The sequence below is a fragment of the Taudactylus pleione genome, unplaced genomic scaffold, assembly GCF_031769625.1.
Source record: "Taudactylus pleione unplaced genomic scaffold, aTauple2 ptg003505l, whole genome shotgun sequence".
In the NCBI taxonomy this organism is placed as follows: Eukaryota; Metazoa; Chordata; class Amphibia; order Anura; family Myobatrachidae; genus Taudactylus; species Taudactylus pleione.
In genome coordinates this window covers 2374929-2392659 of record NW_028287850.1, presented here as the reverse complement: position 1 = coordinate 2392659, position 17731 = coordinate 2374929, and the positions used below count along the sequence as shown (strand labels likewise).

Sequence of the window (17731 nt, the reverse complement as noted above, 5' to 3'; positions counted from 1 at the left end):
GGGAGACAATGGGGTGTAGGTGGGACCTGTAGGACCGGACACCAACAGCAAAGCTTTTCAATCCCAGGATGCTCCGGTCCTTCCCCCTATACCGAACCCATAGCCTGAGGACAACTCAGTTTTGTCAACAAGCCCAAGGCAGGAGCAGGCAAGGAGAGAAGGAAGACTGGCACACTGAGGAATCACACTCTCACACAGAGAAGGAAACAAGTGACCAAGAGAAGAAACCCTCAGAAGGCAGCTGCGTCAGGGTGGGTGCTCTGTGGACTACGAAAGTTAACAAGGGTAAGTTTTACCATAACTCCTTTTCTTCTTCAGGGTCCATAGGGCTCCACAGGGGAGACAATGGGGATGTTCCAAAGCAGTTGTTCACGGGAGGGAATGCTCCTGAGCTGAGAAGAAGTCTGTGCCCGAAGGAAACATCCTGAGAGGCAAATGTATCAGAGGCATAGAACCTAAGAAAGGTGTGGATAGAAGAGCACGTAGCCGCCTTGCATAGTTCAGCAGAGGCGCCACGCCAGGCTGCCCACAAGGGACCCACAGAATGAGAAGTAGAATGAGCAGGTACTGTAGCCAGCATAGGAAGGCCAGTCTACGTGTAAGCCTGTGAGATAGTCATGAGAAGCTATCTGGTCAGTCTGTTAGCTGGCCGTCCCGTGGATTCCATATAAGATGAAGAGGGAGTCTGATTTCCTGATGGAACTAGTGCGGTCCACATAGATCTTCAGAGCAGGGACCATATCCAAGGAGGCCTCACCTGCTGAGTGGTCTGGTGATTGAAAGGCCGGAACCACAATTTCCTCATTAATTTGGAAACGAGAAACCACTTTGGGAAGGAAGCCAGGGAGCATTCTAAGAAGAGCTCTGTCCTGATGATAGATTAAAAAGGAAGAGCGACATGAAAGCGCCCCTAAATCCAATACCCTACGGGCAGATGCTATAGCCAGAAGAAACAGTCTTCGCAGTGAGCCACTTGACATCCACTGATTGCAAGGGTTCGAATGAAGATTCCTGGAGTGTGTGGAGAACCACTGTCAAATCCCACAGAGCCACAGGAGGGAAAGAGGATGTATACGTAGAACACACTGTAGGAAGGTATGAACATCTGGTAGAGGAGTAAATTTGCCCTGGAACCAGACGGACAGAGAAGAGGCGTGCACATTCAGAGATGCCAGGTGGCGTCCAACATCCAATCCAGCCTGAAGAAAGGCAAGTATAGTAGAAACCTTAAAAACTTGAGGGTCATAGTTTCTAGGGGAACACCACTGGAAATATGTATGCCATACCCGGTAATAAATCCTGGCAGAGGCCGGTTTACGAGCTCTGATCATGGTCTGGACCACAGAGCTAGAAAAACAGTTAGACCTCAGAAGGGATGTCTCAAGAGCCAAGCCAATAAAAACAGGTGGGCCAGGTCCTGATGTAGACAGGGACCCTGAGACAACAGGTCTGCTTGTAGAGGAGCGTCTATGGAGAGACTTTGAAGGTCGGAGTACCAATGGCGTCTGGACCAATCCGGAGCTACCGATAGGAATGTGCCCCCTTCCAGTTTGAACATCCGAAGAACTCAAGGAAGAAGGGATATTGGAGGGAAGAGGTACACCAAATGGGAGGTCCACTTCATAGATAATGCATCCACAAAAGCCGCGTTGGGGTCCCTTGCATCAGGGGTCCTGAAACTGGAAGTTTGAGGTTGTGTCTAGAGGCCATGGCATATCCACATCTGGTAGACCCCATTTGTCCACCAGAAGCTGAAAGACTTCTGGATGTAGAGACCACTCTCCTGCATGCACGTCAAAACGGCTTAGGGAATTCCTGTGATGAACACTGCGGAAATAGCTGGGAGATGGTGTTCGGTCCATGTGAGAATGCGGGACACTTCTGCCATTGCTGCTTGACTTAAGAGCGACTCCCTGGTGATTTAGGTAGGCCACTGCCGTGGCGTTGTCAGACTGTACTTTTACTGGCCTGCTCTGAAAGATAACCTGAGCCAGAGTGAGAGCTCTGTAGATGACTCGGAGTTCCAGGACATTGATTGATAAGACTGTCTCGGCAAGTCCAGCAGCCCTGGAAGGAGTGTTAGCTGGACACCAGCCGTGGTTAGGAGTACCCACTCCAGGATCCAAAAGGGGCGTCCCTTGTTCAAGTGGGACGTTGTAGCCACCAGGCCAGAGACAGGCGAACCTCTGGGGAGAGACTCATCTGTGATTTGAGCAGATGAGGCAGCCCATTCCACCTGGAGAGGATCAGGTGTTGTAGGGGCCTGGAGTGAAACTAAGCGAACTCCACCATGTCGAAGGTGGACACCATGGACCCCAGGCTCTGCATTGCAGAGTGAATAGACACTCGGCGACTGTGTAGTAGTCTGTGTATCCGTTGCTGTAATACAGAGATTTTGTCTCCTGGAAGATTCTCTGAACCGGAGAGTCCAGGAGGGCTCCCAGATGTACCAAGTTGTCAAGGAAGACTTTTTCCAGTTTATCCGCCATCTGTGCGTTTGTAGAAAAGCAATGGTTATTTGCAGATGGCGGTGAAGAATTTCTGGAGAGCTGGCCAACAGCAAGAGGTAGTCTAAATATGGGAGCAGTCTGATCCCTTGACGCCGAAGATAGGCCGCCATAACTACCATGATCTTGGTAATGACCCGAAGAGTCGTTGAAAGGTCAAAGCCTGAAATTGGTAATGTTGCTGTAGTATAAAAGGCGCTATAGGGACATGAAGGTAAGAGTCTTGAATGTCCAGAGACACCATAAAGTCCCCAGGCTCCATAGCCAGAATAATAGAGTGGAGGGCTTCCATATGAAACCTGGGCACCCTAATAAACTTGTTCAGAGACTTGATAATAAGCCGATGAGACCCATTGGGTTTCCGAACTAAGAAAAGGGTGCAATAATAGCCCTTCCCTCACTGTGCGGAGGGGACCGGAATAATGACTCCTGAGAGCAGTAAGGACTGATTGGCCTTTTGAATCAGCAGGGCCTTGCTTGGGTCCGATGGAGGGCCTGAGAAAAAGAACTGCTTGGGGGGGATCTCCTCAAGAAGGATAGGGCATAACCATAAGAGACCACTTCTCTTACCTAGGCGTCTGTTGTGGTCTGACGCCAGAACTGGGCAAATTGAAGTCGGCCTCCCACCCTGGGAGCCCCCAGGGAGCGGTCTGCCCAGTCAGACTGAGGGTTTGTCCTCAGATCTGGTAGGTGGATGTCTATTGGCCCAGGTCTGCTTGGGCCTAGGCTTGGAATCTTTAGTTGATGCCTGATGCCTTGAAAAGAGCTTTTTCTTGAAGGATCGACCAAAAGGATGACGTCTGAGGCTTTGCATTATATGCAGAGGGCAGGAATGCAGTCTTGGAGACTGCTAAGGTAGTCACAATTTTGTCCAATTCTGGACCAAACAGGATATCTCCTGAATAAGGCAGAGACTACAAAGTCTTTTTAGGGTACGCATCTGCCTTCCATGAGTGGAGCCAAACAATACGGCGGGCTACTACAGGTGTGGCAGATGCCTTGGAGGCTAGGAATGCCATATCCATAGCTGCTTCACCCAAATAGGAGGCTGCATCTGTAATGCGAGATATGTAGAACAGCTGACAGCTGTTCCCTCGAAGCATCAGAGGGAATTGTCTCTTCTAGGGCCTTAGCCACCCAGGCTATAGCCCTAGCAGGACGAGTAATAGCTCCGGTAAGAGAGTATATAGACTTTCGACAAGCTTCCATCCTTCTATCCGTAGTCTCCTTCAATGAGGTTGCAGTATGGATAAATAAGGTAGCATTCTTGACTAAACGTGTCACGAGGGAATCTACTGCTGGGGGAACTTCCCATTTAGTGCAATCAGTAGCAGTAAGAGGATAAAAGGAGCTTAAACGTTTAGGAAGCGGAAATCTTTTAGGAGAGAATATTTCACGCCTCACTCATATGATCCGATAGCTGATCAGAGTGAGGAAACTCTGGTAAAACTACCTTTTGTCGTTTAAAAGATGGCTGTTTTGCTTTAGGAGCAGGTTCTGTCTCTTCTATTTGAAGAATAGATTTTACAGCTCTTACAAGTGCAGGTAAATGGGGAGTCAGAGAGAGAGAGGTCTGCATCTTCTGCCTCCCCAGATGATAAATCCGAGTGATAGCTGGGTGGACTGGGAAGATAACACAGCACGCTTAGTAGGTTACTAGGTATGGGTCTCTCCTTTTGCAGCATTTGTTGAAAGGCTGTAGAGGTATCCGCCAGACCATCTACCCATGGGAGAAGCAAAGGATTTGCAGGGAGTACCTGCTGTGGCCATCCCATCAGGGAAGATACCACAGGGACCATTAGGTGGTCCGTAATTTTTGCCAGCACCTGTGAAAAAGTAGCCCAGGGTGGGTCCTGAGGAGAGGGACATCGGGGCTGATGGGCCCGGGGCAGTATAACAAGATGCACAAAGGCCATCCTGAATGAGGTCCTCTGAAGCCAAGCCTGCTGAGCAGCACTTACAAGACACCAGAGTGGGGGCAGCAGGCTGTTTCTTATTCTTGCCTCTGCCAGACATAGCTGCAAGAATAATGTAACAATCTGACACAGTGCAGTGAGCAACCCAGATGTATGTGCAATATGGCACGGTGTAGTATGTGATCGCCCTCACAAATATATGGAGATGTGAGGTACAATGAACCCCTTTATACCTCAGTATGCCAGGGTTATATCGGAAGAAAGGGAAAGGTATAAGCTGACAGTCATGTGAAAAAAAAAACCAGACAGCAGCACTAGCATAAGTTACATACAATGCAGAAAATACAATATAATTGCAGTGGGCACTAAAATCAAGCTATAGCGCTGTATAACCGGGCCCTTGGTAGAGGTATACAGGGAGAGTGGACCCAGCGTTCCCAGAGACCTGACTGCAGAAAATGGCTGCCGTGAGTCTCAGAGGGGGCGGAGGATGAGGGAGGAGCAGCTCAGGAGGCAGCAAAACCAGAGTGGATGGCGCCCTGAGTTGGGGGAGGAGCCGCAGGGAGAGCGCCTTGTTCCTATGCAGACTTCAACAACCGGGTCCCCTGGCCTTACAAAATGCCCTGCGCCAGTTGTATTAATGCCCTGGTGGTCTAGTGGAGTCCCGGATGAACCAGTGTCCACGTCAGCGCCTCCGATCTGTCACCCAAGACCGGAGGTAAGACTGCGCATACACGTGGTTACCTGTCCCCTTGTTCCCGGGTGCTGCTGTCTGGGGTTCAGGGAGCCTCTGCTAGTTAGGTCCCCCTCAGAGCCCCGCCGATAGTACCTAGACGAGGGCTGGTGTCACGGCGCTGCGGAGGGGTGATGGAGCAGCAGTGCAGATGTCCTATGGACTGTCTCGTGCTGCTGCTCATAGTAGATAAATAAAAACAAGAGATAGGGTAAGAACTTAGCTTGGTTATCTCTGCCTCTACGAGGTCCTTAGGGTCCACAGGGATACCTTGGGGTATAGGTGGTTGGGGACCAACACGGATACCACGCAGCTAATTTTCAGCCTTCCAGGATGCACCGGGCTCCCTTCCTATACCCCGCCCCCCGGCCAAGGCACCTTCAGTTACGTACCAAGCCAGAGGAGGAGAAAGAGAAAAAAAAGTCTGGTACACACAAGAATCTCACTCTCACATAAAGGAGGCAAAAAACTGGTGACCAGAACAAGACCCTACTGAAGCACAGGGCGGGCGCCCTGTGGACCCTAAGGACCTCGTAGAAACAGAGATAACCAAGGTAAGTTCTTACCATCTCTCTTATTTTCTACTTTAGGGTCCTTAGGGTCCACAGGGATACCTTGGGGATGTCCCAAAGCGTTATCCTTCAAGGGTGGGGACGCTCCTGTGCAGAAAGGAGAATCCACCGCCCGAAGGAAGCATCCCGAGAGGCGAAGATATCGAAAGCATAATAATACCTTACAAAGGTCTGAACCGAAGACCACGTGGCCACCTTACACAGCTGAGGCGCCACTCCGAGCTGCCCACGATGGACCCACAGACCTTGTAGAATGAGCAGTGTCAGAGGGCAGAACAGGAATGCCCTCATGAACATAAGCCTCAGAGATCACCAAGCAAATCCATCGAGCTAAAGTCTGCTTATTGGCCGGCCATCCCTTATTGCGGAAACCGTACAACACAAAAAGAATCCGATTTCCGGAAAGAACAGGTACGCTCCACATAAATCCGAAGAGTGCGGAACCACGTCTAAAGTGGCCTCACCCACCAACAAACCTGGAGAGTGAAAGGCTGGCACAAAGATCTCCTCATTAATGTGGAAACACGATACCACCTTAGGGAGGAAACCGGGGCAAGCCCGAAGAACCGCCCTATCCTGATGAAAAATCAAATAGGGGGGACGACAGGAAAGAGCCCCCAAATCTGACACCCTTCTGGCAGATGCAATAGCCTTAAGAAAAACAGCCTTAGCTGTAAGCCATTTGAGATCCACTGAGCCCAGTGGTTCAAAAGGGGGACCTTGTAGGGCCTTCAGGACCACAGCCAAATCCCAAGGAGCCACTGGAGGGACAAAGGGAGGCTGTATGCGAAGGACCCCCTGCATAAAAGTGCGGACATCGGCAAGAGGAGCAATCCTACGCTGAAACACCGACACAGCAGAGACCTGCACCTTTAAGGAAGCGAGGCGTAGACCCTGATCCAAGCCCACTTGAAGGAAAGCTAGAACTCTGGAAACCCGAAACACCAGAGGATCGTACCCTTTAGGGCGACACCATTCAAAATAGGTATGCCACACCCTGTGGTAAATCCAGGCCGAAGCAGGCTTCCGAGCCCTGAGCATGGTATTCACCACAGAGCTGGAAAAACCCTTAGACCTCAAGAGCCACGCCGTCAAAGACAGACAACCCAGATCTGGGTAAAGACAAGGACCCTGAGGCAACAGGTCCTGGCGTTGAGGTAATAGCAACAGAGTGTCGATTGAGAGACTCCAAAGATCTGAGTACCAGTGACGTCTGGGCCACATTGGAGCCACCAGCAGGATCATGTCTCTTTCTTGCTTGAGCTTTCAAAGCACTCGAGGAAGAAGGGAGAACGGACGAAACAGGTACGCAAACTGGAAAGTCCACCGTACCGACAGAGCGTCCACCAGGAGAGCCCCTGAATCTCTTGTTCGGGTTCCGTACGCCCGCAGTTTGCGGTTGTGTCTGGAGGCCATGAGGTCTATTTCTGGAAGGCCCCACCTGTGCACTAGGAGCTGAAATACTTCCTGGTGAAGGGACCATTCCCCTAGATGCACGTCGTGACGGCTTAGGAAGTCCGCTTCCCAGTTGAGCATTCCTGGAATGAACACTGCAGAGATGGCGGTTAGCTTGCCTTCCGCCCAAGTCAGAATGCGGGATACCTCCTTTAGTGCCGCCTAACTTAGAGTTCCTCCTTGACGATTTATGTAAGCCACATTCGTGGCGTTGTCTGACAATCTGCACAGGTTTCCCATGAAGAGAAAAGCCTTGCTTGCTGTAGAACTCTGAAGACTGCTCGTAGTTCCAATATGTTGATTGGAAGAGCAGACTCCGCCACTGTCCACCAGCCTTGAAATACGTGTGGACTTGTCACAGTGCCCCACCCCCGGAGACAGGCGTCCGTCATCAGAAGGACCCAATCCGAGATCCAGAAGGGGCGTCCCTTGTAGAGATGAGACGTCTGTAGCCACCAGGCAAGAGACAGATGTACCTCTGGAGAAAGCACCATCATCTGAGTCTTTAGCCGATGGGGCAACCCATCCCATCTGTAGAGGATTAACTTCTGCAGAGGCCTCGAGTGGAACTGGGCATACTCCACCATGTCGAACGTTGACACCATGGACCCCAGTAACCTCATTGCAGAGTGAATGGACACTCGCCGATCTCGCAGACAATTGCGAACCCTCCTCTGCAACACCAAGATCTTGTCCTCCGTCAAAAAGATCCTCTGCTGTTGAGAGTCCCCGAGATGGAGCAGCCTTCGAGAAGGCGATTCTTCCAATTTATCAGCCAGCCGTGAGTTTGCAACAGAGATATCGTCAGTTGCAGATGGTGGTGAAGTACCCCTGGAGACCCTGCAGGTCCAGGTAGGGTAATAGGCGGACCCCCTGCAGCTGCAGATGTGCCGCCATAACTTTGGTAAACACCCTCGGAGCTGTAGAGAGGCCAAATGGTAGTGCCTGAAACTGTAATACTGGTTCGCTACTGCAAACTTGAGGAAACGCTGATGAGATGTAGCTATTGGGATATGCAGGTAGGCATCCTGAATATCCAGAGACACCATAAAATCCCCAGGTTCCATAATCAAAATAATGGAACGCAGTGTTTCCATTCTGAACCCGAGGTACCCTCAAAAACTTGTTTAAAAGGACTTTAGTTTGAGTATAGGCCAGTACAATCCATTTGGTTTCTGCACCAGAAAGAGGTTGGAGTAATAACCCGTCCCTCGTTGGGGTAACGGTACAGGCACTATAACCCCTTCCCGGAGCATAGAGTGTACTACCTTGTGAACCTCCAGAGCCTTCACCTGATTTGAATTGTCTGTGGTAAAGAACTGATGGGGAGGCCTTCTGCGGAAGGAGAGGGTATACTCGTGAGAGACCACTTCCCTTACCCGAGTGTCTGTGGTGGTCTGGCACCAGCACTGGGCGAACTGAAGAAGTCGGCCTCCCACCTAAGGGGAGGCCCGTCCCGTCAGGCTGAGGGTTAGTCGTCAGGCTTGGTGTCTGGTGCTCCAAGCCTGTTTCCTGGGCTTGGTAGTCTTCTTGGCTCCTGATGGTCTCAGAAAGGACTGCACTTTTGGCTTACCCTGAGGTCGATAGGAGAGCCCGATGGAGCCGGAGCAGAAGGCAGACATGCAGATTATGCTGCCGCCAGTGTATCCACAATCTTGTCCAAAGCAGGACCAAATAGGACCTGACCATTATACGGTAAACATTCCAAGCCCTTCTTGGACTCCGCATCCGCCCTCCAAAAGCGTAGCCACAAGGAACGGCGAGCTGAAATCGCCGCTGTAGAAATCCTTGAAGTAAGTAGGCTAACATTCAACGCTGCCTCATTGATGTAAGCGGCTGAATCCCAGAGATTGCCCACCAGCACAATTTGCTCATTGGTAGCCCCAGAAGATAATGACGCTTCCAAGGCATTGGCCCATTTTTCCATGGCTCTGGCCACCCAGCATACAGCCATAGCAGGTCTGGCGGCCCCTCCAGCGAGAGTAAATGGACTTCAGACATACAGACCGCAAGGTGGAGGGTATCTTCTTTCAGAGAGGATATGGACGGCATAGGCAGGGTCGCACTCTTAACTAGGCGTGTCACGCGAGAATCCACCTGAGGAGGAGATTCCCACTTTGAAAAATAATTCTCCGCAAAAGGGTAGGCATAAGCCAAACGTCGTTGAGGCTGAAACCGCTTCCCAGGAGACTTCCACGCCTCCTCCAAATGATCTACTAACTGACCAGATAGCGGAAACACTGCATTAGTGCTTTTAACATTTTTTAAATAAGCATATGTAGGCTTATTCTCAGTCAAATCCTTGTCTTCAACCACCATGACCCTCACGGACCGCCCGTATGAGGCCTGGGATATTATGCATGTACAGGTCGAGTCTCCCATATCCAAATATTCTGAAATACGGAATTTTTTTGGTTTGACAGATAATAAAACCTTTGATTTTTGATGGTTCAATGTACACAAACTTTGTCTAAGGCGCAAATTATTAAAAATATTGTATAAAATTACCTTCAGGCTATGTGTATAAGGTGTATAGGAAACAAATGAATTTCATTTATGTAAACAAACTGTTTGAGCCACAAAATTATTGAAAATATTGTATAAAATGAGCTGCAGGCTGTGTGTATAAGGTGTATATAACACATAAATGCATTCTGTGTGTAAATTTGGGTCCCATTCACAAGATATTTCATTATGTTGTGCAAATATTCCAAAATATGGAATATTCCGTTATCCAACATACTCCTGGTCCCAAGCATTTTGAATATTGGAATATAATATAATAGAATAGAATCTCAGTCATCTGACGTCATGTCATCCTCCTCATAATGGGTAGACTGGGAGGACAATAGCAGCCTTTTAGCCGGCCTAAGCGGGGATTCCTGGGAATGCTAGGTAAGGGTCGGAATAGTGGTAGGCAGAGGGTTCATCCAATTAAGAGGGGGGAACTGCGCCACCACCATCTGCCCGGGGTACCCCTGTAAGGGAGCCGGGACCAACGGCTGCTGTGTAAACCCCATGGGAGAGTACACTGTTGGAGCCGAGAGACGCCCTGCCAGGGCTGTTATTCCCTGAGCCAAACAGGCCCAAGGGGGCTCCTGAGCATTACAGGAAACCTGAGAAGGGCCTGGGAGCGCACACGTAGCACATAAGCCTCCCCTATCAGCCTCCTCTTACCCAATTGCTGCCTTACATCTGATGCAGGAAATCTGCACAGACTCCACACTACCTGACATGGTAGCAGACCCAATGTATGTGACACTTAGGCACAGAGACACTGACACAAAATAACCCCCCCCCCCCCCCTTTTCCCCCGAACAGCACATGTACTGTAAGGGTCCAGCAATGAGAAAAACAGGGATAGTTAAAATGGCTGAAAGTCACATACAATGCAGAGCAGTGCTCTAATGGCACTTATTGTCAACTACACAGGCTCTGTACCTGGTAGGACAAGCGCTAACTACATATACCTCACAGCCTTGGAGGGAGAGGTATGTGGAGGGGGACCCGGTTCCACCGCTGACTACGCTGCCCATCACCAAAGATGGACGCCGGAGCTCTGCAGTGAGTAGCCGGGGGAGGAGATCAATAGCGCGCCCAGAAGGCACGCTAAGCAGCGGGGGAGGAGCCGGCTGTTAAACAGGTAAGGCGCCCCCCCTGGCCTGCTATTAACCCCAGGGACGCCGGAGCGGTACCGCTGCATGCTCCGGTCCACATTCCCTGGTGGTCTAGTGGCAGCGCAGGACTCAGTGCCTGGCTCCACTAATAGCCTCTTCCCCAGGGAGCACCCAGCCCTGGGGAAGAATAGAAGACTATAATGGCTACGCCCGCTACTTGCAAAGTCCCCGTACGCCCGGCACACAGTCAGGGATCCTCCGGGGTCCCTGCTAGTGAAGCCCACCAAGATCCCCAGATCAGTACAGATCGGCGCCGGCGGGGGAGCGGTGATGTGGACGTCCGCTGGACTGTCCACAACACCGCTCTTGAAGAATCTTCTGGGGCTGAGCAGCCCCCCTTGCGTGGAACACCCGACTCTGGCCGGGCACCTACGAAACTGAAGGTGCCTTGGCCGGGGTATAGGAAGGGAGCCCAGTGCATCCTGGGAGGCTGAAAAGTAATTGCGTTGCTCCCCAACCACCTATACCCCAAGATATACCTGTGGACCCTAAAGACCCTGAAGTAGAAATCATTTAATTAAATCATAAAAGCTTGGGCTGCTTAATAGCAGCCCACTGTTAAAACAGTGATCCAGCTCCTTCCGGACACCAACGAAACAGAGTTGCCCTCAGGCTGTGGGCGGGGTATAGGGGGAAAGACCGGAGCATCCTGGGATTGAAAAGCTTTGCTGTTGGTGTCCGGGTCCACTAGGTCCCACCTACACACCATTGTCTCCCCTGTGGAGCCATCAGTCTTCCGAATGTCTTTTCTTTTTACCATTTTGAGCACTCGTGGAAACATCATTAGAGTAACAGGTAGATCAGATGGTAGTTTCAAAGCACCAACATGGTGTCTAACAGCCTGTGGATCCCTCTCCTCAAGCAAAAGTGCTCCACCTTGTGGTTCAACAGAGATGACATGTTGACATCTGATGTCCTCACCAGTCCACAATATCCTGGAAGCCTTCCACATGGAGTAAGTAATAAACCTGTCAGCAGAGCTAGCTTACTTCCAAGTTCACTACCCCCGAGATGAAAATCGCTGTGACAGCTGGGAAATTTTGCTTCACCCAACACCTGATCCCATTGGCCTCTATCATGACAAGGGCACTGTTGATGACCCAGTGATTTATATATTAGCTACAGCCGCGGCATTGTCTGATTTGCTCCAGGTATCTACTGGACAAGAGCATTGAACAACACTCAATTCTATCAGCAGTACTTTCCATATGTTCCAATATACTCTCCCCCATTTTATTATGTGGAGTCCAATATTCTGAGTCATTGTACTCTCCCAAATTTATTATGTTGAATAAGGGACTTTAAGCGGATGTGTTCTAATACGGAGCTGCACCCATTTTCTCCACGTCGAGTACTAACCTTTCTTTAGCTAAACGTATCCTGTCACGGTACTCTCCCCATTGTACAACGCTGAGTATTGCCATCTTTTTAGCGGAGTCATTCTGTTGAGGTACTTATATGGAGTACTGCCATTCTTTAGTTTCTGGATATTTTCAATGCCCAATCTGCCAAGGCTTATGTTTATATGGATGTCTGCAACCAGACGCCTGATGTGTGGTTTGTGTAACTGAGAACCAAAGTCTATGCCGGTCAGGTGGGGAGAGTTGGTGGAGCTGGACTGAGCACAGGGTCACTAATGGCCATCCACTAATACAGAGCTGACTAGCTGTGCTGCGTGTCCTACCGTGGTAAGTGGGCTCCCCTCCTATTTTCCCCCTTGCCCCAATACACTCCCTTAGGGTATTCATCCTTGAACTGGTGGGTTATGGGCATTGCAAAATGTCTTGTACCCTATAGGGGGTCTGCCCAGGTGTTCCTTTCCATAATCTGTCCAAGTGACTATACTAGATTGTGTCCTTCATGCGGGTCACAGGATACAGGATGGTTTTTCCGCGTTATGCCAATTATTCAAGGAGCAGGAAGAATATCTACCAGGGTCATCACATATCCCTCAGGTTCACATTGGTAATAATCCTATTCCAGTTCACAGCTGCCCCTGGGGTTGGCCACAGCTTCAAGGGTATTTACTAAAGTACACTTCTGTGGTGGGTAACGGTCATTCTTTACCTGGACAAGAGCTTGGCCATCACCCCTATATGCTCATTTGCAGCTTACAGCAGAATTCTAGAAGCACATGTTGGGTAATAAATTCTCAGTCCAGTCCTGTGCTTGGCAAGTCTTCCTCAGCAGGGTCTCTCCACATCTATTGGACTGAACCAACGATACCAAGTTTGCCTGCAAGGATGAGCGTTGATTTCGAACTGCTAGGAGCTCGGTCCTTCCTGGTGACCCACTTACTGGTCATACAGTACCAGGCTTGGTGATAATCAACAATAATAGAAAAAACTTTCAGTGCGTTTCTCTGCATGGACTCACCTGACTCAGTGGATTTGGAGTGGGTAGAAGCCCACCTCCCGGCAACAGACCCGAGACTGCATTGGCTGGGGCCACAAGGGTTAGAGCTTTAGATTCATCGGGTATTATTCCTGTAGAAAAACACATCTGAATTAGATACACTGTTTAGAGAAGGACAAGTAAAAAAAAACAAACAAAAAAAAAACACACAATAAAAAAAAACGAAATAAAAAAAATAAATAAAAAACAAAAACAGAAAAAACACCCAGAAATGCTGTAACTGATCCAACACTCGAACTTGCTGAAAGAACTTATTCTGGCTGCCATATTCTAAGCTCTATACAGGTTAACCATTAAGTGAAAAGAAATCATTTGACTTTTTTTCTCTCTCTACAAATGGTTAAAAGAGTCTACAGTAAGGAAGATACTGCACAATACACACTACTTTTTTGTTTGGTGTTAACACTGCCGAGATTTCATCACCTGTACTCGATTTTTAATTCATGAATCAAACGTAAGCAAGCACAGTCGGTTCTCCGGGGGTGTGCTCTCAACTTTCAAAAGCTGTTTAATGAACAACGACTCGTGTCGGCTGCTTCACTATAAAGCACACAGAAAAATCAAGATACACAAGACAAAAAAAAAAAAAAAAAGTTTGATTTAGGAGATATTCATACGGAACAGTTCACTAGCTCTTTCAGCATACCTACCATAAAACGGTGTAAGATAGATTTTGCTATGTGGTGTAAAGAGGTCTGGAAGGTTAATAAAGCCCAATAACATGTCCCAGCTGAGTTCAGTAGGCAGAATTGCTCTTTCCTTACCTGATCAGACGAGCTAAGAGCACAGACTCTTGGGCTTATGGGTGGAAAGCCACACAGTCTACTGCGGCTGCTCCATCCGAAAGAGTGTGTGTGTCTGTGGACCACTATCGGCCTATGCACAGTAATTGCAGCCACTTTGCTGGCTTCACCAATACTGAGCCTGTTCGCCCTCTAGGAACATCTGATGCACTTTATCCTAGTGAAGGAATAGGCTTGCGCTGCCAGGAATATTGGTTCGGCTAACATAATCACTGCCCCCACTGTGAGCACCAGGGGAGCTAAACCAGGACTTGGGTGGCGCTACATTATTGATAGGAAGAGGCTGTACACAGATTTAATCTGCCCTTATCCCACCTCCCCCCCACCCCCCCAAAATCAGAGAGTGTGAGCAAAGCAAAGAAATGGAAAACAAAATGTAACTAGAGAGTTTTCAAATACCAGTGATTTGTCTTGGGTTAACAAAGTGCATGTCAGCATAAAACATACAACATGTACAGGGCACTTAAGAGAAACTGGACAAGCTGGAGAAGAAAACGGTTGAGTGGTATTTTCAGCAGGGCCTGGTAAATAGTTCAGGCTGAACCAGGGAAAAGAACTGTAAAACACAACAACAAAAAAGAAAAACCACTGTTAAATAAAGGTCATGGTTCCTTCCACCTAAGCTGTGAGCTGTAGCACTTAAACAAATAGATATTACACTGCATGTGGCAGATTCCTGCTCTGAGCACGGGGGGGGTCGGACTACTGGTCGGCCTTTGTGTGTCTCACCATACACCACACACATATGTAGGGTACTGTATATGGTCTCCTGGGACAGACATGCATTGGTCCAGAGACAAACTAGGGTGGCCAGAATTACTCTGGAACTACATAAAAAGGTCTTACTGGAGACAGCAGGTACCATAAATCATGCACTGGGTACACCAGTTGTGATATTTCAACAGTTTAATTTTTTTTTTTTAATTATTGTCAACAACGCAATTTACAAAAAAAAAAATAAAAAGTAAAATAAAAGTAAAAATTTGAAAAAAAAAACTAAAATTAAAAAGCAATGAGGACCCTCACCAGGTATTTTTCATGCGTCATGGTTTATATTTTTACACTGCCGCTTTGTTAGAACCATGAAATACTGCGTGGATATGTTGAAATGAAAGAAAAAAAAAAGAAACAGACAAAAGAAACAAACATTAACCAGTACACCTGAAATCCTGCCAAACTTCTCATTTATGGAAAATAGACACAGTGATTCATCTATTAAACTGCCCACCCCCCCATCTCAATCAGACAGCAAATTACCAAGGGTACAGGAAGGATGGCATGTCCCTCTCTCTTTGCTTTAGTAATAAGCCAAATAGAGGAGCTTATTTAATTGCACGGTGCAAGAGCGCAGTGATGAGCGGTTGTGCGTTACAGCACCCATTCTTGCGCATTATATTAAATGGATTAAGCGGCAGAAACTTGTCCTCAAATACTGCTGCAGAGCATAGTGTTCATTCAAGCACCCTGCACCAGTCACACCCAGTGCAGTTCCTCCTTCCTGTCTGGAGGTGCCGTGTTCTGCTCTGGTGCTTCTAGCACACTCTGGTCTGTATCTCAGCAGTTTGTTGCAACAGCTGAGTATGCTAGAATCACCAGAGCAGTGAGCGACACACCGGGCAGGAAAAAGGAACCGCAGGGGTTGTGACCTGTGCAGGGTGCTAGAATGAACACTAAAGACGATATTGGACTATACACAGGTCAACAAGAAGGACCTGATTGCCTTCAAACATATTCCACATGATTTTTAGAATATGGTGCACAATCAAAACCAACTGAATGGTCACTCATCGCTAAGGCAGTCTTTCAGGAGAATTGTAGAGAATATGCACTTTTAATTATGTACTTCCCAACCCTCAGTCCCACTGTGAGCAATTGTATCCTGACCCGTAACAAAAAGGTCCTTCCTACAGGCTATTTCAGTGACAGAGAGATTAACAAACAAATCGTACAATGCAGCCCTTAGATCCCCTAACTCACTGCTTTACAGCCAGCACTGAAGGCTGGTATAAATAGAAAAACTATTTTTAATTTGAAGACATGCCAACATCTCCCCCCCATGAAACTACACTTCTAACCTTTACACTTGCCTGCTCTACAGAAACACATGTAACATAATGGGCTGGATAGTTCCTCTCGTCTTACAGCCAAGTTTCTATTAAAAACAGATTCCGCTAAAAGGTGTTTTGGCCCAAATGAAATAACCCGCAATTTGCGGGCACATGGGCGATATTGGCCATTTAGCAGCTAGATTTAAAGCAGCAATCAGCGCTAAGGCAAAACCAAATTGCAGGCCATTACATTTGGGGCGTCTGTGTGTTCCTTTGTGACCCCCCAACACACTTCTACCATAATTTTCCAAAAGCCTGGTCATTTCATGGACATCAACAATATGGGAAAGTAAAACTAAATTTAAACAATGATGTAATTTCCATTCACAATCGATTGTATAATCAAAAACATTTCTCGTTTTGTCTGGCAGTTTAATATAAACTACAAAACTTTGCAACTTTTGGAGAGCAGGGGTAGTTTTAGGGTGGAGTCGTTATGGTCTTTCTGGTCCTGTGCCTTCTAGGGGTATATCACCAATTATACCCCCCCTCCTGCCCGGACAAGGCAAACAATTGAAAATTCTTTGTATTCCCTTATATCCAGGACTTCAACAATAATCCGTAAACCTACACCTAGGAGCACTTAATATTCCCTTGAAAGAACACGTTTGGGAAAAGAAATACATAGATGTAGTGATTGCGCCACCCATACGTTAATCGGAGACAGTACACCGGAGGTATTATTCCACGGTATACTGGCCACGATGTGCAAATGATAAGGTCTGCAGCACAAACAGTTTCATTTACTTATTTATCTTCTAAAAACTTTAATCCTGCCATGCCAATGTAGTCCAAAGACGGCTTCCTGCACGTGTACCATTTACAACCCCCCCCTCTAACCTAAGCAACTTTATTCTGCCACTACTATTTCATGATAAGATATAGAGGCATATTATTGTCACTCCATGAAAAGTATTTAAATATAAGCCCTAACACAATTTAACAGAGGAGTGAAGGAACCCCTGGCATTGGTTAGGATCTGCATTTGGCAGGATGCAACAGGTGGAGAATGTCTACTATCTAACTAACAGCTGCAGTCCATGGCCGACTCTCCGAGAGTTAAGCTGCCTAGTAAAACACTAGATGCAAACACTTCATCTTATTTCTAAGAGAAAGCTGATGGCTTGGAGCAGAGTCACCAAATTCGGCCAGTTTGCAACTTACACATAATTAATTTTATGTATCATTCCCATGTAAAATAAATTACGCAAAATTATTTGTAGTGAAATTTTCCATTTGGGTACAAAGAAAATCAGCTAATAAAGTTTCTATTAAAGTTGCTCCTAGGGACAACTGGAGAAAAATCAGTGCAGAACCCCCACCCCCCATTAAAAACACAGAAATGGAATAAAAATAAACAGGCGCAGTTTTACAATGCATAAAGCCATCCGCATGTGTAAAGGAAGAGCATGTCGTTAGCGAGTAGTTACACCATGTTAAACGCGTGGGGACGCGAGTGCTTGCTGGCGTCTAGTTAATGTCTAGAATCCCCTGAAGCAGAAGAGGACCCAGTTTTTTCTGCCATCAGGAAGAGCTTTGCAAATG

At 47.9% G+C, this 17731-nt stretch overlaps 1 protein-coding gene across 2 annotated transcripts in view; it reads right to left on the bottom strand.

Moving 5' to 3' along the window:
- SRSF11 (serine and arginine rich splicing factor 11) overlaps positions 1–17731 on the bottom strand; it is a 48613-nt gene that overhangs the window by 25894 nt on the left and 4988 nt on the right. For both annotated transcript variants that reach the window (XM_088466546.1, XM_088466544.1), the window contains exon 3: positions 13237–13346. In XM_088466546.1, the coding sequence (XP_088322672.1) occupies positions 13237–13346 (110 nt within the window). The remainder of the gene's footprint in view (positions 1–13236; positions 13347–17731) is intronic.